Source organism: Temnothorax nylanderi, unplaced genomic scaffold (genome assembly GCF_030848795.1).
Source record: "Temnothorax nylanderi isolate EJ_2023f unplaced genomic scaffold, tnyl_v1.0 TNYL_tig0008_pilon, whole genome shotgun sequence".
Taxonomy (NCBI): Eukaryota; Metazoa; Arthropoda; class Insecta; order Hymenoptera; family Formicidae; genus Temnothorax; species Temnothorax nylanderi.
Genome location: NW_027249070.1, coordinates 304760 through 328394, shown reverse-complemented (window position 1 = coordinate 328394; position 23635 = coordinate 304760). Strand labels below are relative to the sequence as shown.

At 38.3% G+C, this 23635-nt stretch overlaps 1 protein-coding gene across 2 annotated transcripts; it reads left to right on the top strand.

The window, feature by feature from the left end:
* Positions 1-223: 223 nt before the first annotated feature.
* Positions 224-9635, top strand: LOC139783315 (uncharacterized). 2 transcript variants are annotated; one of them, XM_071722480.1, is made up of 4 exons: positions 224-1157; positions 1252-1315; positions 3949-4054; positions 7004-9635. In XM_071722480.1, the coding sequence occupies exons 2-4, from the start codon at positions 1274-1276 to the stop codon at positions 7738-7740; spliced, it is 885 nt and encodes a 294-aa protein (XP_071578581.1). In that variant the 5' UTR covers positions 224-1157; positions 1252-1273; the 3' UTR covers positions 7741-9635. The 2 variants fall into 2 exon arrangements, with proteins under 2 accessions (XP_071578581.1, XP_071578575.1); XM_071722474.1 differs by having other exon boundaries at positions 226-1315.
* Positions 9636-23635: the final 14000 nt, after the last annotated feature.

The following is a 23635-nucleotide window of genomic DNA, read 5'->3' as shown; positions in this document are numbered from 1 at the left end:
TGAATAATGTGCAGGGGCGAGTGAGAGGGAATCGGATGAATCGACGTATATCTTCAACACTAGCGAGATAGAGAAAGCAAACAAAGTGAGTAAGAAAGAGGGTCATCAGAGGCGGCGCGGCGGTCGAAAGACCGACGACGAAGAGAGAAGGAGACTGGAGAGAGTAAAGAGAACGAGCGTGCGCCGAGGCTGTCGGGGACGACGGGGACGACGGGGACGACGGGGACTGTCATGGAGGCAGATGTGCCTTCTGGCAGGAGTGGCAGGAGTGGCAGGAGGGTTTCGACCGACGCGACGCGACTCGACCTGCTGCACTCGGCATTCTCTTCTCGGCAGTCGGCATTACCTGCCAGCGGCCCAGCGCGCGAGCACGTTGGCAGGCGGCAGGCGGCAGGCGGCTGAAGTGAGGCGCTGAGGCCTGAGGCGGCCAGTGTCAGTCATCAGTGTCTCCGAAGTCGCGGACCATCGCGGACTCCGATGGAACGTGGAGCTTATACGAGCAGTAGCGCGTGGTGAGCGATATCAGAACTCGAGAAGTTCGGTACCACGAGAAACGGATTACGGAGCACAGCACGCGTCGCGAACGAGAGCGCCAAGTGCAGCGTGCGCGTATATCGCGCTGTGTCGGTAGAATCACGGCGAGCGTCGCGTAAATTGGCGTGAGGCGTGAATTCGTGGTCAGTTACATTTCGGAGACTCGCGTGACGACGACGAAGACGACGCGGGCGGTGCGAGAGGAGGCGAAGAGGCGCAAGGAGAGCGACACGTCGCGATACGATCGATCCGTCAAAAGCCGTGCAGTAGCGGCACGCAACCCAAGCGGCGGCGAACGCGCGAGAGACCGCCCGCCCGCTGGCGATGGAGGAAATGTGCTGCTCGTGACGTCACGGAATTCCTCCTCGGTGCTGCTGCTGCTGCTGCTGCTGCTGCTGCTGCTGGAGTAAACGGCCGCGAGCACTTGTCATCGTGCCTTCTTGTTCTCGCGTAGCTGATACTCGCGGATACTTGCGTTCTCTCAATCGTGTTCTCTCGCGAGAGAAAAGGAGAAGCCTCGGGGGAGCAGGAGAACGAGAGAGAAAGAGCGCGCGCATATCGGTATAACGACGGTGTAAGAGAAACGGAGCGAGAGAAACGTGAGGCAGAAGTGAGACAGGAAAGTAAGAAAATAGATAGATAGAGCATAGAGCAAAGAGGAGAGACGCGGAGGAGCGGTGGAGAACGTGGGCGTTGAGTGATTGTTGTCGGTGCTAGTTTCTAGTTTCCATCGGGAGTCATGAGAGACACGAGCGATATGATGGAGGACGCCCTGTCAGAGGTACGTAACAACACTAACAACCGATACATGTATATGTACATAATACATATAATACATAAATCGACCCGCCGCACCGCGCCACGCCGTGCGTTCTCGCTTTCGCGCAGACTTTTAGAAATTTAGATTAATGTGCCGTGCGTTTCCGCTCCGCGAGAACAAACTCGTGTCTCGTGTCTCGTGTCTCGTGTCTCGTGTCGCGTTAAATCTCCGGAACTAAGTGATATCACGGCGCATTTAAATCGCTCCGAAGAAAAGGGCGATTGGCAGTGCCACCAAGTACTAACCAAACCGGATGTTTCTTTCATTATTCTCACGGATTCTCACGATTACTTAATTTGATATCGAATCCTTCTCGCTGAAAGAATATTAAACCGACTGTAATTTTTTAATAAATCATAATTGGAAAACATTTTACTAGAGTTTTTACATTTGGTACTTAATCACGAAGACGATACATGACGATAGATTGCAAAGATGCCATGAATAATAATACTTCTCGATACCTTCGTCAGGTATAGGAAATACTGTCAATTTGTCGTGTATGTGAAGCGTCTTGTTTTGCAGAAACTCACAAACAATTGAGAGTTCTGGCTTCCTTTTCAATAGTTCTAGAGTTCCTGATAGTTAAAACAAATAGTTCTGGCCATTAAAGTCAAAAAACGCGTCAGTACAAACTGAGACGATAGGTTCATGCAGCAGCGTCTCACTTTGTCCCACACGAGTTCCGCCACTATATCTTATCAGATTTTGCGAGATCTATAGTTCTATAACAGTTCGATAAAGAGTTCTGCCATATAAAAGCAAAAAAATTAATTATAAGGTACTAAAATCAAACTTACAATGTAATGAGTATATATACCGAGTTGAGACGCCAGTTTTGAAATCTCGGAGTTCCGGTTCATGTAAAATATTTTTCGAGTAGTTCTAAGCATACTGAAGCGCTTTCTAAACAGTTCCGAGCGTTAGGACCTTTGTGTTATATTTAAAAAAAATTAATATTATCCGAAAAGTAATCATTATGACGGAACAAGGTAAGACACTGGTCTAAATATCGGAGTACTGACTTTTTTAAAATAGTTCTCGCATAATTCTCAACGTATTTATGTCTCAACATCTCAACATTTTCTAAAGAGTTCCCGGCACTAGCAGTGTTGTATAATTTTTTAATAAAGCGTCTCACACTATTCTTTCTAAGTACTCGGTGCATGGGCAATATTAATTTATTAAAAAATCATACAACATTGCTAATGCCGGGAACTCTTTAGAAAATGCACAAATATGTTCAGAACTATACTAGAACTATTTTAGAAAAGCCAGAACTCCGATATTTAGACCAGCGTCTCACCTTGTTCCGTCATAATGATTACTTTTCGGATAATATTAATTTTTTTTTAATATAACATAAAGGTGCTAATGCTCGGAACTCTTCAGAAAACGCTTCAGTATGCTCATAACTATTCAAAAAATATTTTATATAAGCCAGAACTCCGAGATTTCGTACAGCGTCTCACCCTATTCTCTCCAAGTACTCGATTCTCGGGCGTTATTAATTTATTTAAAAATTATACAACATTGCTAGTGCCGGGAGAACTCTTTAGAAAATGCTTCTACATGCTCAGAATTACTCGAAAAATATTTAACACAAACCGGAACTCCGAGATTTCGCACAGCGTCTCACCTTCTTCCGTCATGATTACTTTTCGGATAATATTAATTTTTTTAAATATAACACAAAGATCCTAACGCTCGGAACTCTTTAAAAAATGCTTCAATATGCTCAGAACTACTCGAAAAATATTTTACATAAACCGGAACGCCGAGATTTCAACTGGCGTCTTAACTCGGTATATTCATTACATTGTAATTTTGTTTTTAGTACCTTATAATTAATTTTTTTTGCTTTTACATGGCAGAACTCTTTATAGAACTGTTATAGAACTATAGATCTCGCGAAATCTGATAAGATATGTATAGTGGCGGAACTCGTGTATAGGACCAAAGTAAGACGCTGCGTGAACCTATAGCGTCTCAGTTTGTACTGACGCGTTTTTTGGCTTTAATGGCCAGAACTATTTGTTTAAACTATCAGCAACTCTAGAACTATTGAAAAGGAAGCCAGAACTCTCAATTGTTTGTGAGTTTCCGCAAAATGAGACGCTAGCTTCACATACACCTTTTGAAAGTTTTTAAATAAAATTTTGATAAATTTATTACGATTAATTACTACATCTACTGTCATGTATTTATTTTGATTGTTTATTTCACAGTTGTAACATTTTATCATGCTACTTAATATGAACGTAGTTCACACGGACTTTAATTAAATTCCATGGGCCCATGATTTAATTGCGATATACTGCACATACTATTTAAGTTAAATAGACATGTTTTATCGATCAGTGGTATTGGACAATTTACGCATAGCTTTTTACTACATTGTCAATTTTGCTTTAGTAATATAACTGCAATTAAATTGATTTCGTTATTAATTACCTCTCAATTGACGTAATCAAATAAGTAACAATTATCAAGATTTTATTAATTTAATTTTTATTTTATTTAGTCTTGAGCTTGACATTTGTAATATATTTCAAAGAATGGATTTTTCTTTTTCTTTATATTATTTTGTGCAGGACACAATGATGGATTGCGGAGGAGATAGCGGAGAAGATAGTGGAGGTTTGGAGGACTTCGTCGACTTAGCCACTGACATCACGGATAATTCACGTACAATACGAGGTAATTTATTTATTGTATGCTTTCTATTGTATTTATTTATATGTATACTTTTACATCTAAATATAATCTGTGCGTTACAAATATTCATGCCTAGATAATTGCACAATTATAAATAAACCATTAAAAATCTATATTATTTTTAAAATTCAGGATTTGAAAGAGTAGATATTTTTATTTCTTTGTTGGGGTTGGATTTACATGTGAATGACAGTAATGCGTATAATACGAAATACAGTAGATCTTATGGAATACTTTTAACGTTGGATCGGCCTATTGTTAAATACTAGAGTTAGCGTGCAAATATTCCGCGAATAAGATTATTGTAATAAACTTGTAAAAGGGCTTGTAACCGTTTTTTATTTTAATTTTGTTTAACATTAAATTAACTGTTGTAGCAATATATAAATAATTAAGTATTAATAGCAATTTTTAAAAATAAAGTATAAATTTATTTCCACTTTTTTTTTTAAGCTTTAACATTTTATATTTTTTATTTTTATGTGAAAAAAAGCTTGTTTCGTTATTTGTATAACAGCCATCTAATTAGTTTGCTAAATTGAAAGATATTCAAGGCGATAAAATATGATTCGCCAGAAAGCGCAATGGGAGCGCAATATTCAAGTCGCCTCGATTAAAACTTTTAATAAGGTGCAAATGACGTAGATACCTTCTATAGTAGCGTAACAGTGCGAAACTTTGTACCCATATTTATTCGTAAAGCGGTACGCACGAGTAAGCTATTAAAATTTATTAGGTCGACATCATTAATCACAGAATATAAGTCGGATACTGCTCGCTAGGAGAATAGCTTTGCGTTGCCGCTTATACTGTAATTCGGCCGATCTTCTCCTGAAATATGAATTCTCTATGCTAATGTCGGCTTTCTGTGTACGTACAGCTACAAGAATTTCTATTCGCAGACAAGAATTATGGTCCTCCTTCGTCGAAGCAATTTCAAGTCACTAAACGATATAGATTATAATGCGACTTTAAAATGCGCGTAAACAAATTTACGGTCGTCACGATGACGCCGATTGATTGACCGTGATAAAAGTCGATCTGAGTATAACTTAACATTATTGATGATCGAGTATAATTTTATGACTGTGTTATCGTAAATCGCACTTGCTTAATTGCGTGAAGAATATACAAATAATTCTGTTATTCAGAGGTAATTTCATACGTCAAAAATAATTAATATTTTATATAGTTTTAACACACGATACATTTTATAAATATTTTATAAATTATAAATTGAGTACGATACATGTTTCTCTTGCATATGCGATAAATTATTACAATAATCGGTGCACTTTCTTGGCATATAACGTCATAGTAGTACTATAATTTTCTATCTTTATTTCCTACAGCCTACACATATTTTTTGGGTAGAAACAAACGTTTCGTTCGTTAGGTACCTTTCAGTCCTTTTAAATCGTCGCTTAACCTAACCCAACCCAATCCAAACTTTGCTACGTCTCGTAGACTATAGGAACGGGACACGGGACATTTAAATGCGGGTATCCCTGTGGGAACGTCCGGCACGGAGAGTCGCATTGATGCCTCCTGAAGAGGGAGAGAGAAAGAGATGTTTGAAAAAAAAGAAGAATCAACGAACTTGCTCTCGCGACTGGTCCAGACTTTTCTATTATCGTTAAGAAAAAAAAAAGAACAAGTACAACGCGGGTAATATACGTTCGGGCCTGTTTGAAAAACGTTGATCGTCATCACCTTTGTGACGTCGAGAAAAGATATGGTAATAATGAGGACATAGATAATTTGTCTAAACACGTATACTCTTTTCCAATTTTTTTCGATTGTCGTTTACGTTAATTTGAATTACTATTAATTTATGTATATTAGAATTAGACTATTATTTTTTTTTACATAAAATTTTCGCATGCTCGCATTTCAAGTATGTCCTTTTATTATTTCAATTTTTAATTCGGCATTGATGTATATCTGAACTTAATCATATTTTTTAAATATATTTAAAAATTGGACTGATTTTTTCTAAATATATTTCTTTATTTGTGTTGATTCGTTTATTAGATGATTTCTATAATTGTAATGTTAATCACACACAACTCATTAAATTCTTCTATCCGAATCCCGCGGCCAAACGCACTTAATCGCCGCAATCGCCACTTTTCGATCGAAATCGTTCCCGTTCCCAGGAACAGGTATCTTAAAGTTACCCTCGCCGAATAAACGACCTTACCGCTCTCGCGATGGTGTGTGAACGGGCGAGTAGCACACATGTACGGTACCGATGCATCGAATCACATTATAACACACCACACAAGGACGAGGGAGATGAGAAAGAGGAGAGGACTCGTGCGAAATGCGGCGATTCGCAGAGCGGATGCGACAGGGTGTGGGTTTCGAGCGACAGGTAGTTCCCGTGGGACGTTTATGGGGCAGGATTCCCACAGGACCGCAAAACCGGGCCGTCGGCCTCATTGCGGCGGACTTACTCATCGAATCACGGTCCGGTTGTTACAATAATGCATTCTCCCGGTTATTGTCGTCGATTCAACGCGAGAGTCCACCGCGCCTTTATTCGCAGATGCAATGCGAAGTCTTGTCTTTTTCGGGAGAATCTCAATATGGGCATCCGCCGACTTCACGACGAACGAGATTCACAGTGGATTATACCATTCTCAGAATCAACTTTTGTTTTATTGTTGTATTCTTATCTATCTTATTGTTACATTGATATACATATAATAGTCTGTTGTACTATTAATCTTAACTTTCGATTTTATTTCACATGCCATGCAAATTTTGATTCTAGAATAATTGATTTTGCCATTAGTTTCATCTACAGGTACCTTTATGTGATCAGTCTTTGTTTGTTAAAAGAATTTTTGAGTTCTTCGGGTTTTATTTCTTCGAGTCAATCTTCTCGCATTAACAGATAATTTAGGCCATTTGCAACCTGCGTAGATGCCGCCGAACGGTTACTGACCTTGTTAGGAATGGGCGAAGACGACGAAGACCTTCTGTCATCGTCAGAGGATGAGGGTGTTGAGGTAGACATCGATGAGCTCGAGGAAGACGACGAGGAAACGGATAATGCCAAATTGCTGCATCAACTCGCTGCATCCCTAGCCCAGGAACTCAAATACTCTCAGAAACAATCTTCGAGCAGCAGAGTGACGTATCAAGATCAAAGTGTGATACGTAATGTGGAGATGCTGCAGGATACGAGTTATCTCGGTCGCGGTTGCCTTCAAAATCAAGTGGACCATTCAAAAACATCTGTTTGTCAAAACGGTTTCGATCACAACGATCTTGATTATTTCAACGATCTCAATGAACAAAACGCGAATTTCACAAAGTTTACAAATTTCGGGAACCTCCGTCAGGAACACGGTCGAGCCTTTGATTCTTCGAACTTAGATCGTCGCCTGTGGACGGACAATCCAGCAGTCACGATCCAGCAGACTGAAAAGTCCTTCAGCAGCCAGCAGGAGCAGAATCCCGATTCCTGGACTGCAGGATGGGATGCTTGCGCCACCGAGGCTCTCCGGTATCTCGTCGAAGACGAGGGCCTACCGCTTCATCATCCTACGGTTATCGCCATGAAAAATTACCTAGATCTGCAGAGGGAGAGGGCGTTCACTCAACACACCGGGTATACGGACACCAAGTCGCAGGACATGAGTCTGCTTCTGGATTGATGAGGCTTCAGCATTAAGGTAGCGAGCGATTAAATTTATTTCTTGCGACGTGTCTCATTAAAGAATTTTCGAGAGAGAAATCTGGGATAAATTAATCTTGTTATTTAAATAAAACGAGCATATGGCGTGTTGTGAAATCGTTTGCACAAGACTCTTTGCTTTCTTACATATTTCGTCTTCTTCTGAAGAAAAATTTTAATTTTCTTGAGCCATAACGATTTATTTAATATCATAAATAATTCGACATTGTTATTATCTGTTTTTTATCATTTTGCTATTTTCTTACATTGCTGAGAAATGATCAATTAAATTATCGCTTGATATATTAATTATTTTTGTTGAAACATTGTGTTGACTGTTAGACATACATTCTGACTGGAGCGCCAATTTGATATCGGTTTTAGCTTTCGACGATTATAATTTCGAATAATAAGCGTTCATACGCTGGATCGATATGAACGCCGTTTCTTTTTCGTAACGAGATATTGAAAACCTTCAAGTTCCTTGAACGTCTCAATCAAGGATTAAGATATCTTTTTTTCCATTTTTGTTTTCAAAAAGTGGTGATAGTTAATTCCTAATATTTCCCGAGAAGATGGCTTCGGGTACCATAAAAGAAAATATTTCTAGCAGTTAGAATCATCAAACTGTAGAGAAACGACCGGCGAATCACAATTAAAATTATTCTTAAAACAAATTCCTAGTTTAGTCTGTCATAAATAAAAAGGTCGAAAGAATTAAAATACAATAAGCGGGATGACAGAGAAAAGAAAAAAAAAGAACGTTACGTACTTGATACGAGAAAAAAGTGAGATAAGCATCGGTGATCGCCGACAGAATATTGCAGAAGGTTTTCGGTTGTTATAATGAGAAGTAATTTTTTACAAGTCAAGAAATTACGTTTATACAAATAATATAAAAATAAAAATAATTATTTATAAATTATATCTGCAAATAATATATTTCTTAAGGAGTTTAAAGAATTTAAAGATTTCTTGAATTGTGCCATTCTGTCGGCGATTATGCACGAAACAATTTTTAGTCAGATCGTATACGAAGAAATTGGCTACAGTGTCGACAATAGAAATGAGAAACGTTTAGCCCCCGAAAATATTGTATATAATTTGGATTAGGCGAGAGACGACGAGAGCTCCGAGATTTAGATAGGAACTTATTCGGTCATAGATCAGCGAATCTTTATTTGTGAAAGAAATTACAACATATGGCAATAACGAGATCTCACGAGGAGTCCAATTCGGATGGCCTGAAATGTGTGTCTTCTTAATGACACTATTAGTATAATAAAAGGGTGGTTTTGTTTAGAGTAATGTTGCTTAAGCAACGATGCGTGCGAAAGGGTGCACGTCGGCCGCCTTAACACGTCTCAACCATCTACAAAAAGCTCATCGTGAAACCTCAGAAATTTCCACATCTTAATCGTTATTTAGATCGTACGATCATCATTCCTCATGTACGGGAAATTGATCAGGATCGTACGTCAATTGCAGCGTTGAATCGATCCTGAGGCGTTAATAAAAAGAGCAAAAGCAAACGAGATAAATGAAACTTGATCGTCAGTGACTCAGGATCGACGATCGACTTCGATCGTGCGTCACTTGTCAAAAAATCAAAGAGATTTTATATCGTGATTGATTGCGTGCAAAGGATCGAAAAATTACGACTGTGAGTGAATTGCGGAGAAATTTTTAAGTTTTTTTTTCCACACAATTTTTTTATGGGAAGTAGTCGACGCGCGACGTTCTTCCCACGCGACCGAATAGCAAGCTGTACATATGTATAATATCGTTTTAACTTATACACAACTATTGTTACTTTTACAATAAAGCTCTGTAGATAACATTGACCAGTAAATAAACGACCGATAAATTAATTAAGCCCGTCGTCTCGTTCTCGTCTTCCCAGTCCTTAAACTTAAACTTGGCCGAAGTGTTCAATCTAACCATTCAATCCGCTGCAAAAACTGTATTTTTAGGTAATTCTTAGAAATTTGATTTTAATTACATTTAATCACAATCGGATTCTAATTAATCAAATCAGAGGCACAACTCGTAAAATCGAAATTTTATCTCTAAAATATTCTTATACCAAACGTTATGTGTATGTCGCGTTTACATGGTGATATAAATGTAACACTTTTATAATAAAATGGAAAGTTTTTAACAACGTATTTACTGAGCTAAATCAATATATTTGGCTTTTTTCTCAGTTGTTGACTTGTCAGGAAAATTTTGTTTTCAATTTGTCATTAATGCAATACGGTATATGTATGTATGTATGTGTATGTACATGACATACATGTTTTGAAATATGTTTATAAATGTTAAACAGTATTTGTAGTAAAGAAAACTAGACTCGACTAGCAAAGTTAGCTGTTTGAGGGCCCATTGGACGTTTCCAATGTAATAACGTAACAACGGCCCGCGATGCGATGTGATATGTGATGGGACTTGTGGAAGGGAACATACGCGAACGAAGAAACGGTTGTGGATCTGGCACGCGACTAGTTTGAAAGGAATCGCGCGCCGTCCACCTTTATCGGGGTCGTCCGTCGAGGAGGGATCTCTCTACGCCAATGGGGCATCTGGTGTCGGTTCGTAGCACATGCCATGCATCTGCTCCGTCGAGGTACTTTTGTTGTCTTCGACGTTCGCGTCCAGCGAAAATAAGCCAGGGCAACAGTTCGCCGACTGCTGTTACCAGGAGAATCTATGTGCTTTCTTTCTTACCGTCTCGCAATCCTCGAAACGCGTTCGCCGACCTCCTGGCCATTTCGCGATTCTATGATCGCTCCTGGGTTTGTTCGAGGGAGACAGAAGGACTTGGTACCCGAAGAAGAGACCTGACGATAGGGGATGATATAGATATACCGACGGATATGTTGTCAAGGGACATTGTAATTTCATTATTTCGCTGTACAAACATGCTATATTTTGTGTCTCAATTAAAATTTTCAAACGTTAGTTTCATTACAATCGTAATAAATATTGAATATACATATGTTGCTACACTATGTGATCCCACTGTATATACTGCCGATAATTTCTCCCCTTTCGTTCCTACCGCGGAACATCCTGCTATCCGAGATAAAGCATGCGGTTTTTTTGACTTTTTTTGCCATATGAAATCGTTTCGGTTTTTTGGACGCATTGGGCCAGCGCGAGAGACGACGGAGGAAGGAGATGATGTACGCGAGCCTCGCGAAGGGGAGAGAACAGCTGTCCCGGGTAGTAACCGTCAGGTGGTATCCCGTCAGCTCGTCGTCAGCTGCGGGGGTGAGAATACGAAAAAAGGGTTGAGAGGACATTGCGCTCGGGCGGCGGCCGTTGACGTTGCATTCCGCGGATCATATTGATTATATTGGAAGAAAATCGACGTGTCGATTTTACTGTTGTAATCCCACAACATAACGCCATAAATATTTTTTAGAAGTCAACCTTTTAATTGTAAAAATAAGCGACATACATATCAAGGTTTGAGCGTGAAGACCAAACTGTATAGATGTATAATTTTGTACAATATTTTATCATATCTGTGTCTCTTTATTTATTTTGGCAAGGATAATGTTATCTTTTTTAGAATAACAATTTCTTTTCATTTCTGTCTATTTTTGTTCTTTTTGTCTTTTCGTATTACCTTGCTTCTTTTTAACGGCGATGCAATCTTGATAAAAAAAAGGATAATTCGCACGAGAAGGTTCTCCTTACATAGAATGGAAGATATTCATTATAACTTCTTCATCGAAAACACCTGCGAGTTTTGTTTTTAGTGGCGAGTTAAGAGATGAGTTATGTATGTAAACGCGATCGTTACAAGCACTATAGATAACTAAGTGACTTTTAAAGCAAATTGCTACATGCATGCCACACGCACGTCGCACGTACGTCGCGATTTTTCCGTCCATGAAACTTGATTACTATTTTAATAACGAGCGTGACAAGGATGCACTGTCAGTCATTGATGATGTAGATAATTTCAAGAGGGACAGATACTTCCTTTTCGGCATCTTTTTGAATATGATAGCATAAAAATACAATAATTTACGATTTACGTGTGTTGTTTATCCACATTGAGCTAATCGCATCCGATTTAGGGATTACGTATTGATCGGCTGCAAACGAGATACTATCCTGTTTATCTAAAGTTGCACCAAAATAGCTCAATGGAAAAGCTCAATAGAATCTGCATATATATTAATAATAAATATATATTTTTAATGCAATTAAACCTCAAATGCCCGATATTACTAGATTTTTATTTCTCTTTATCATTACTATTGCTAGTATTGCTTGTAATAATAAGATGAATTTAATCCGATATTTATGATGTAGAGTTGCATCACTGACCATGTACAGTTAACAAAAAAAATTGGTTATCACTTTTACGTTGGTATAACTTGTATTTTTCCGTACATACAAAAGAATATTTTTATACTCTCTTATTATACATTTCTAACTTTAAGTTTTTTATCCTATGTTCTATGTTCTATTTCAGATTGCAATATAAAATTAACATATGACTACGAGAAATACTTTATTTTATTACAAAGGCTGCAATAATTAAAAGATATGAATAGAAAAATAGAATAAAAAATAATCATCATGTTATTAAAAAATAAATAAATAAAAATTACAGTTGAATGTGTGACATCTCAGCTCCTTCTTTATCAAAAGGAATTAATCTTTCTTGTCGCTCGACTCAAGAATACGGGCGACCTTAGAAAAACAAATGTCGCCTTAATCTCCTTGCTACATGGAGGTGCTGTGGGAATATCAACGCCAAAAACGAATTGTGACAATAATGGGCGCGGGTGGGCAGACAGGCTTGCCTTAAGTGACGCGTATTTAATTCGAGACGTCTGCATTCCGCGGTGCGGGGCGGCGGTCCCATGTCGAAGACGAAAGACGCCAGGCCACCGTGGCGAGCACGGCCATACCGTAGGCCATAGGGGCCATGTCCATTGTGGCAGCGACGGGGAAATCAAGTAAATTGGCTGAATTGGCCCGTCCGTGAACCGGTACAGAGCGACCATCAGCGTACGTAGATGCAGATATGCGATAGATCCCGTATTGCGTAATATAACCCGCAGGCCATCTTTACCCGAAAACTCAAACGGATTATTCAAACGGTATTTGTAAAACGCAAAATTATAAAACTTATCTAAGTTTTACCTCTCCAATTTTAGAATTTCTTAATGGAGAAAAGAAGAAGAAAATTATATCATGATGTTTCGATATGATATGATATCTATACGTAAGAGCATTAATAAGTTTCAATTTACATTTATATTTCTATACGTTTGATAATCAAAGACGAAGAATTTTAAATAAGAAGAAATGAAATTATTAATAATGCGTCTCGCATAATAAAGCTAACGTCGCAATGGAATTTAATGGAATGTGTATGATAAAATTTATTTGTGAGAGAGAGACAACACTCGGAGAGTTTGGTCGGGCTGTGCAAAAAATTGTCTTAGAAACTAAAGTAGCGGAAAGAAGCTCGTGCATACCACTGCGCAGATGGTAGCAGCATGCTGTGCATCAAGAAGATGGAAGATATTTAAAAAATTCATATAATGAACGGTCGTTATTTTGTGCATCCATCTGCTGATGAAAAAGATACCTACGAGTATTCAATAGACTGTGCGTTGAATTCTACAGATGACAAACTTAATCAACTCTTAAGATTGTATATCTTATTGGGTCTACAAAAAGACATTGCGGAAAAATTACATAAACGTTCAATTTATTTGGTCTGATCGAATCGAGCGTTGAATTGGTACCTCGGTATAGAAAATTGATCTTTCACGAAATCCGCCAGATGCGGATCTAATGGCCAATCTGTGTTCATTGTCTCGCCGCGTGCGTGTCGAGGGCGCGTGCACCTATAAAAGAGGTACAACACCACTTTTACAGCTGCCGGAAGTATACATCTGCTAACGCAGAATCTACTAACCGTGTGGAGGAGATTGGGCCGAGTCCTCGGCTAAGTCGCTATATTGCACTCGCGTCGCTTTGTAATTTTGTGTAATCGTGAAGAATTGTAACATTGACACGGCAAATAAACCGCGTTCCTTTACGTCGAGACGAATAATCAAGACGGTTAATTAAAATTGGAAAAAAGCCGACGAAATGAGATAAAGATCTTTACACGTGGCGGGTCCGCGGACAGACGGCGGGGCCCACCTTTATTTTCGAAAAATAGCGGCAGCTGCCCGGAAGAAACGATCGTGGCTCGTGCTGAACACCTTTCGTCTCTAAATCGAGGGCTTGTAGGTCCTGTGGCTCGTGGATCTTGATGAAGATTCGTCACTAAATATAAAAATTCTTATGCATATATATATATATATATACAAATTAATACTATCACATAAAAAGAATGATAATACTTTTTTGTCGTTTGTTTATTAATTAAGAAATTAAAACAAGTTAAAACTGATTAATTTAAAATTTTTATGTAAGAAGAATAAAGACAATTTGTTAAAAGTAGATAGTTATTAATTAATTTGTTCATTTACAATTACGGGAAACTGTCATGAGGATCAATGTAGAATAAATAGTTACACAATCGAGTACAATAATACCTCTTCACTGAAACACGAAGAGCTTCGTGATTATAACACCAGTTAACCAGGTAACCAGTAAACGCGCATAAAACGGCTCATAAAACGTAAACTCGCGTGTGTATCGATGTGGAAGCAATCTCAATCTCTTGTTGGATTTGAGGCATCGCTGAAAAAAATCCGCGACACGCGAATAGCGAACGGAAAACCGGAAACGAACCCCAGCCTCGTCTCGTCTCGTCTCGTCTAGGGTGAGACTAGAGGGGTGAGAGAACGAGGTGGTCCCTCCACTATCCGGCATTGTTTCTCAACGGCACCCCCTTCGTCGTTCCCCTCCCATATGGTAGCCACATGTAGGTTCTGGGCACCACCAGAGGGGGGAAAAGTCATCGCGGAGATCCAGCTGATGGTCGACGCATTGGTCGAGCTTCCTCAGTTACTGTTGGACCGCACGCAGGTCTGGTCTACGCGTCTCGCTAGATAAATCCGGTTCCGATCTAAATTTTTCCAGAAGAACGGAAATTCAGGCTGCGGAGCAGTAGGGCGACCTTGACCCTTGGATCGCGAGGTCGCGCAAGAACTGGCGGAAACCAAACCACGCGAAGGTGAGCAGCGAGAAATGATTAGAGGTCCGAACGCGAAGTCGAAGGCACGCAAAGCGAATATTTGATTCTCTGTTAATTAACTAACGGGACGATAATTAGATAACGGGTTTAGTAATAACGGATAATGGATCTCTTCTGCATTGTCGATTGATCATCGAGATATTACATAAAACGTAAAGTGATTTTGCTATTCGCATGAATTTTACACGTGAATAAACCAAGGGAGTAGTTTTAGTAATTATTATCTTGTTATAATTCATATTAATCATATTTGTTTATTAATAGTGACAATCGCGTATATTACCGTTGCATAATTATTTATGAAATTAATTGTTGTAAATGGTTGTAATTGATCGGTGTAAAGCCAAATGAGCTGTCGATATCGACAATTAAAAGTTAAGTAAATAATAATGAAAAAATAATGATTGCGGTACCGTGATATCACGGCAATTGGCACGGGCTCGCGTTGGTCGTTGAACTCCAAGTTGGTTAAAGTGGCGCAGGGGGGTGACGCAAAATCTGGCGATGGGGATGGGGATGGGGATGGGGATGGGGATGGGCATCCTTAGTAACAGTGTAATGCCGTTCGAGTATTGATTTCAGACTCGGGGTTTAGGGTAGCGTTACACGCGTCTACGATGCATTCAGCAAACATTGGTCATGCTCGTTTCGTATAAACCTTCTAGGACTTCCTTCCGCTCGATTGCGAGCCAATCTGATACAATCAAAACGGAACGGATGCCGTTGAAATAAATACAAAGTCAAGAGAAGATAACTGCAGCATTCCTTGATAATTCTATTTAAAACTATCTGATTTTTATTTGTCGGTAATAGCATATCATTTCTTATTTGATGTCTTAGAAATTTACGTTGCATTTTACACATGAGATAAAAAATATAATAAAAATCCTGCAAGCACCTTTGGGAATTTTCCGTAATTATAATCGCTCGTTATTGAGCTCTCAAAATCTCGGGTACTTGCAACTCGTGCGTTCGCGTAAAAGAGTCACGGCGGTTTCGCGCTGCGCGTGTACTTGGCGCGAGACACTACCGTGTCTCTTGATAAAACAATGCGCGCGATAATTTCCTGCGCCGTCGATCATAGAGAATTCCAATGACAGTATCGAATCATTCGATCGCAACTTCGTAGATGATACCGGATGCAGAGGCTGTGTGTCAGACTTCCGAGGCTGCGGTCACCAGCGGCGGCGGCGAGAAGATTAAGGACCGGCCGGAAAAGGAAGTGGCGTCGGTGACCGCCTGGAACCGATATCAGCGACTAGTGGCCGCGATGGAGTCCCGGGGTGGTGAATTCAACCGAAAGTCCGTGATCGAGACGATCTTTCGCGGTAGCGATCTAGTCTACGTTACTCATTGATCGGCGGATCGATCGGACGCGAGTGGAAACCTCTCGCCCATTCCTATACCAAAGTACCAGCCAGTATCAAATCGCTTTCGCGTAGTGGCGTAGAATTCGCGAGTCGCAACATAGTACTACTGTTTGAATATGAACCTGCGTACAAGTAGGCGAAATTTTTCATGAAAATGAAAATGATATTTATATTACTTCTTTCTAAGATAAAATAATAATATAGAATATATTATTACTTTATAAATTTCTATAAAGAATTAATTATTGCTACAAACACATTAGAAAACAGTGATTATAATGATCTAATTAATTACCGCTAAGAAATTAATATTTATTAGTTAAATAGTAAATAGTAAATTGACACTTGCGTCACTTGTCATCTGTAGGTGGGTGTTATAAAGTTATAACTGAATATACGTATATTCAAGTACTGGTGGGTATTTTTTTTATGTACTGACAATTAGATTGCTATGCGACGACGTCGAGAATAGGATGTAAGAGCGCAGTTTGACGCGGTTAACGTGGCTGTGTATTATAGTTCGATGTCGAGCGCACTATTTTTAGATCCACAAGAGGGGAGTTTAATAGTTCCGAGAGACGAATGCTTTCATAAGTTTATACATACATAAAGCAAGTATCGTTATATACGTGTCCTTGGAAAATTCCAAACAAGCGATTCTCAAAGTCGAATATAAGATATAAGGTACGCACATGTCCTCATTAACGCTCAAGTGCAAATTGTATTAACAAATCAAACATTATTCCGATATATGCGACATTTTCGAGTAAAAATAAAATAAAATTATGTAATAACAGCGAATGTACACGCACCGCGAGGCAGGCACATTAAATGCTTTCGAGATAAAATTTTTACAAAATTACTAGTTAATTATTAACATTGACGAGCTTGGAAAATTTCTTATGTGCTTGATAAAAATGTAGCAATCGTTTACTCTTCGAAAAAAAAGATTCTATCGACATTTATAAATGGTTATGTACGTCATATTAATAATAGCGATTAATGAGTTAACGCAAACGAGTGCGCCGCGTTTCTACGCCACTGATTAATGCAATCAAAGATTGAAATACGATTAACGATGCCAAACTGTGTATTACTAGTCAACGTGTGCATAATAAATCGTGAAAGAATAGGATAGATCGTTTAATTAGGCAATTATGACAACAGTGACGATTACGACGTTTCTATCACGCGATAGACGACGGAAGGCGTGTCTGTAATCTACCACATGAATTCATGCGACATTGGCTATGCTCAATCTTGTCAGCGCAAGCAACACTCGCTATATGTACATATATGTACATATACATATGTACATATATAAGGACAAAATAATATGCAAGGGGCTGAAGCTAATAATTATGATTAAACGTAAAACAATTGTCGCTAATTCTGAAGTATTAACGTATTAAGACGATTGTGTAATTGAATGAACCAGAGATAAATAATATTTTAAACTTTAGGAACAAACTGTAAAAGAATTAATTTAATAAAATGGATTATATTTATTTGAAATTTCAACATTGCGTACTATTGATCACCACGATAAGTATTGTTTTTGACAATTTGAGCAAAGACATTAAAACAAATACTAAAGATTTAATATCTTTATTTGAGGTGTATGTGAAACTAGCGTCTTATTTTGCGGAAACTTACAAACAATTAAGAGTTCTGACTTCCTTTTCAATAGTTCCTGATAGTTTAAACTTTAAACAAATAGTTCTGGCCATTGAAGCCAAAAAACGCGTCAGTACAAACTGAGAATAATTGTAAATGGATTAATAGTAGAAAATATATACTTTTACCTCTGTTTTATATGACATGTACATATGTACACATAATAAAAATTTTGTCGTCCGATTATAATAACAATATTCAATCTTTTCTTAAAGATTTTGCTACCGAATGACCAAAAAGAAATGGTCAGATTTGCGAGTAATTTTGTTTGTAAAATTTTGAAAATTTATTGTCTCCAGGCTGCAGCACGAAGAGCTATTAGTCAGTTCCGGCAGACAGGCAAACCATATTTCACAAGCAACACAATAACTGGCAATAAATAAAAGACAAAAGAAGAACGCAGATAGCCAACTAATTGTATTGCATTCTATTGTACTTTTTGCTTGAAAATGTGGAACAGAAGAAACGTCTCTGCTATCCACCTAGACTTTAGAGACATTATAGTTTGAAATAAAATTTATAAGATATTAAAATTATATAAAATGATTCGAAGAAAAGAAGGAAATAGTTAAAAAGATTCTTCTGATGAGTGGTAAAAAACAAACTTGCCACGCGATGTCGCCAAAACGAATTCTCTTGGATCGGTGAAAGCGAGAACGCGGAGAAAGTTCGTGAATGAGTTGAAATGATCATGCCGTCGGTCATGACGAGAATTTAAGAACGGAAATTGCATCGAAATAAAAAAGAAAGGAATATAAACGGTGATTGCTAGTAAAAATATGGATCATAAATAACTTCTGCCGACATAATGATAAATTATAACGATTACGATCTTTATCTATAACAATCGCCACGAAAGACCGTTGCGCGCTCTCGCTTGCGTGTATATCAATCGTATTTAAGCACATCCTCGTTTCTCGCTGTGATGACGTTATCCACAACTAATCCAGCCGAAAATATAAATTTTATTTCGAATCGTAAGAGCTAGGTTTGCATATATATTGTGGCTGAATGATTCGACTCGGTATATCGAGGTAGCCAACAACTTGCATCACAACTGTACCTTGTACTCGAAGCGGTCCATTCACCTTTCCGAGGAGAGAAAACTCAGAACTGCATCAGAGAAGCCGGTCCCGAAATCTATTTTCGCTCCTTCGTGTATCGATTAGGGCGTACTTGGCGTTTCAGTCGCCTCGATTATGCAGAATGATACGAATGCGAAGAGTCGAACACGAATTTGCATGCGTTTATTGCATTTTTTACTGCAGAAGTTTAAGCAAAAAAAATATCAACGACAAGATATACTATCAGTTGTCGCGTTTGCTACATTTTAACCTTCCTTTACGAAATTTGGTTCCGTCGATCTTCCGATCTTCCGATCTTCCGATCCGTAAGAAGCATATTCTCAACGACGGAAATTTACAATAATCTCAATATTGTGTGTGAAGCTGTGAAGATCAGTCGCGCGATCGAACGTATCTCATGCCCGTTTTAATTCAATACATTCCCATACCAAGGCAATTAGTGGCGAGAGACTGCGAATGTATCGATTCTGGCTATGATCACAACTCATTAAGGCTATTTTCCATAATGGCGATAATTAGTAAGTGGCAAGTAAAACGAAATCGGTCCTCGCACATCTTAATATTTTTTGCGTCATTTCCGATCGCAATCGCTCTTAAAATAGAGAAAAGTGAAACTTTAAGTGATACATATTAATTTATACGAGTTGATTTATGTATTAACTACATTGCTATGAACTAACGTTATTATTTTGCCGCAAATATCGTAAATGTACAACATCATTCTCTATATAGATCTTAACAGTTTCTTTATAAATCGAAAATATTAATTATGTTTATTCTGTTATATAATTTATTTTGTTATACGATTATACGATCAACGATCATACCTTATCATATTTTACATCACAGAGACGTACTAAAGGACTATTTATAATATTTGGGCTATCGATCGCGAGTAAAACGCGAATTTACTTTAGTTAACGAATCGCAAACATGTCCAACAAACAGTAAAATAATTGACTACAATAATCTATTCTACAATGATATTGCAGCAAAAACGTGCCGCACATATAATTGCAAATTGAACAAAAACACATATCTAAGTTTAAAAAAACTAGATCAGCACTGATTTGGCGTTCAAATCAAAACTATATCCAAATCTATAAATTTATATATAAATTATTCAACTTAACAAATTTTCATCACCTATATATTTTTCAGTTTTTACCACTAAAATCTTGCAATATTTATTTGCTTTAGATCTAATTTTTTTTACTTTTAAATAAACTTTTAATAAAGATACATATAAAGATATGTATAAAACGGGAAGAATTTATTTTTATAAAAATATATTTTTAATATCTGTCACAAAATATTAAAAACGGACCTATCTATGCGGTCCAATGCAAATCACAAATCGGATGATACCGTATCAAGTATCGAGGCATTTTTTATTCAGGCAGAACAATAAATGGAAATGCGATTCGATTAGATAAATTAATAAATGTAAATTGATTTTCTCGTCCTCCTATGTTGAAACGATTTTTGCCTCGTTCAAATTGTTCTTTGAAAATAGTATGCAAATCTCGAAGTAAATAGCTACTTATAGGTATTTTTTTTTAACAAAAGATTCATCGAACAAGCTTTGTTTCGCACAGACTGCCAACTCGTCTAATTAATTCACATCACAAAATAGTACGCGACACGCGGCAGAAATAAAAGATGGCAAATAAAGTAACATGTTGGTGAGCGTGAGCAGATAAGTGATCGAGAATGTGTGACTATCGCCTGCAAAAATCCGTAACAAGCCGCACATCAGGTTACTAAAATATCCTTCAAGGATATCGAGATGCGATAACAGCGTAAAAATTAAATGTTTGGAAAAAAAGGAATTAATTAAATTTCATCAAGTCTTCGCGATCCTGACCAAAGATAGATTAATAATAATAATCGGAGAATCGTGAAAATCATAAAGCGCAGTTTTAAAGAAAAACTAATCTCTCGGATGAATTCTTTCGATTCTGTTGAAACGCAAAGCGTTTCTTACAAAAAGTGACAAGAATTATCTTCAGTCTCGTCTTTATCAAGAAACTTGCAGATATAAATAGAACGCAGACAGAATTCATGAAGGCGAGTAAGTATAGCACACAGCAAAAGGACACGTTTGACTACTTCGATGCAGTCGTCTCTTTATTATTTGCCAGGCAGACGGACATAAAGGCGTGGAAATGCCACAGATAATATGATAACATTGATAACAGATAAATAATATTCCGAATGCAAAAAACGCTGCGAGTGAAAATAGGTAGTCTTAAGAGAATGAGAGATTTTTCTATAGGAGAATATCTCGAGATTTAACCGAGAATCAAAACAAATCGCTTATTTTGTAAAGAACGTAAATCGGATCCATACGCGAGTTGAGTTTATCCTTGAGTATTATAATAGATAGGTATATATAATAGTTAAAATGCAAGGATGTAACATTGACAAGATCAATTATACTATAGATATACATAATGCCAATTGCGATTTTATTTGCCAAGAGTGAAAACATATTTTTATAAAGCTGAGAGTCTGAGAGAGATTGTTTGATTATATACAATTGATAACTTGCTTGCTTACTTTCTAATTTCTAATGTTTCAGATAAAAAAGTTTAGGATATCAATCTTCTTAATCCTATTAAGTAAAATATATACATATATAATATATGTCTGGTCTTTGTGAAAACAAATCTAGTTTAGTTTGTCATTCTCATTTTCAAGAAGATTGATAAAAAAAAATGTTAAATTGAACGAGATTCAACGAGAAATACTGCGAGAAGAAAGATGAAAACAATTTCAAAGATAATCCAAGTTCCGGAAGATTATTGGAACGAATTCGAGATTTCTTTCGTTGGTGCAGTAACTGCAGTATATAAAAGTTGAAACTGCAAAGAAACGAGACGCGAAGCACCGAGAATGACTAGTACATTTTATGCAAGATCGCACTTCTCGAAGAAGAATTTTTCTTTCTCTCCAAGTTTCGAAGAAGTACGGACACCGAGAATGCAGTTAACTGCAGAAAAGGGCGCATCCTTCGCGCAATAGGATTCAATTTGAAATTCTAATTCGCCCCAGAGTCGTCCCGATAGAATTTTAAGCGAGAAAACTCGCGGCGAGATGACTCGCGGCGCGAGAAGATTGGAGTCGAGAGATAAATAAGTAAGTAGATGCCAAGCGAGAGAAGAGCTTAGAATCCAAAGCGGATCTAAGATTCGTCAACAGGAAATTACATTTATCCGGATCGTATCGGGGCAATAGACGCAATAATAAAAGACGAGGGAGGAGGGGAGGAAAAAACATGGCAACAAAGATAGTAATTTTCGCAGGCAGAGATTGATGAAATTCCATATTCCATAGTCTCGGATGAAAAGCGGGTAATAACGGATGCGAACTTAAATCGAGATGCGCCTCTTTTATCGTTAATAACACATGCCCCGACTGGGGCTGAGAAGCGCCGCGCCGAGCCGAGTGGGTGGGAAAAGCGGGAAGAAAAGAGTGCTGCAAATCTCTGCAATCCTCCCGCATCGCATATATCGCGTATATCGCATTGATAGAATCAAAACTATTTGCGACGCGAGCAAAGACGAAAGCGCTCTTCGCTTTAATGGAGATTTAAATCACCGAACGGAATTCACGCGTTTGTCACCGCGTCTCCATGTAGAACTCGAATGTCACTCTGATGGATGGATGGATGGGTGGGAAAAGCGATTGGGAGAAAGAACGCGATTATTTAAATCCATCGATCCTCGCGCATATCGCGAGAAAAAAAATTTCGCAATTGCACCGAAAACGAACGAACGTGCCACGCGGTGGAGAACGAATAAAAAACGACGATTCGCCTGTTCGCAATCGATTTCGAGCAGGTGCACTTTGGCAGCCGAACGCGACGCGACGCGACGCGACTCGCGCGATGCATTCCACGCCATGCCACCACGCTGCGATCGTAAATACAGATGATTATCGGACGGTGAATTAGAATTTTTCCGAGAATATCACCCCGGCGAGAAATAGCAAAAATATATTACGAATTCGATGAACGTTGACGGTCAACATAAATTAACTATTAAATATAAGCAAACATAGAGATATAAATCTCGAAACAAGTACGTGTAAAAATGATATAAAAATGCGGTAAATGTGTTATCGTGTTAGTTAATCGATACAAATAACGTGCCTCTATGTTATCTAAATCGGCGCAATTAAATTAGTTAACGTACAGCAAAAACTTTATATGAAAATTTGTCTACGTTTGCTCATTAAATCGTCGCAATCAACATTGTCGAGCCAATTTCACAAATCCGATCGTAGCTCGCATATCTCACGCGAAACTCCCCTCGATACGTCATCCAAAAAAGCGATGATGATAATAATCGCGACCGATCGTAACTCGTCCACATCAGACTCACCATTACTACGTCATCCAAAAAAAACGAGCCCGCGCCCGCGACGAACGTCTTGCGTCTTCCGTCTTCCGTCTTCCGTCTTCCGTCTTCCAGGAAAACGCCAAACGGTACCGACGGCGCGGCGACGGGAAACATGGCGGATGTGTGTCGCGCTCGCGGCGAAACCGCGCGA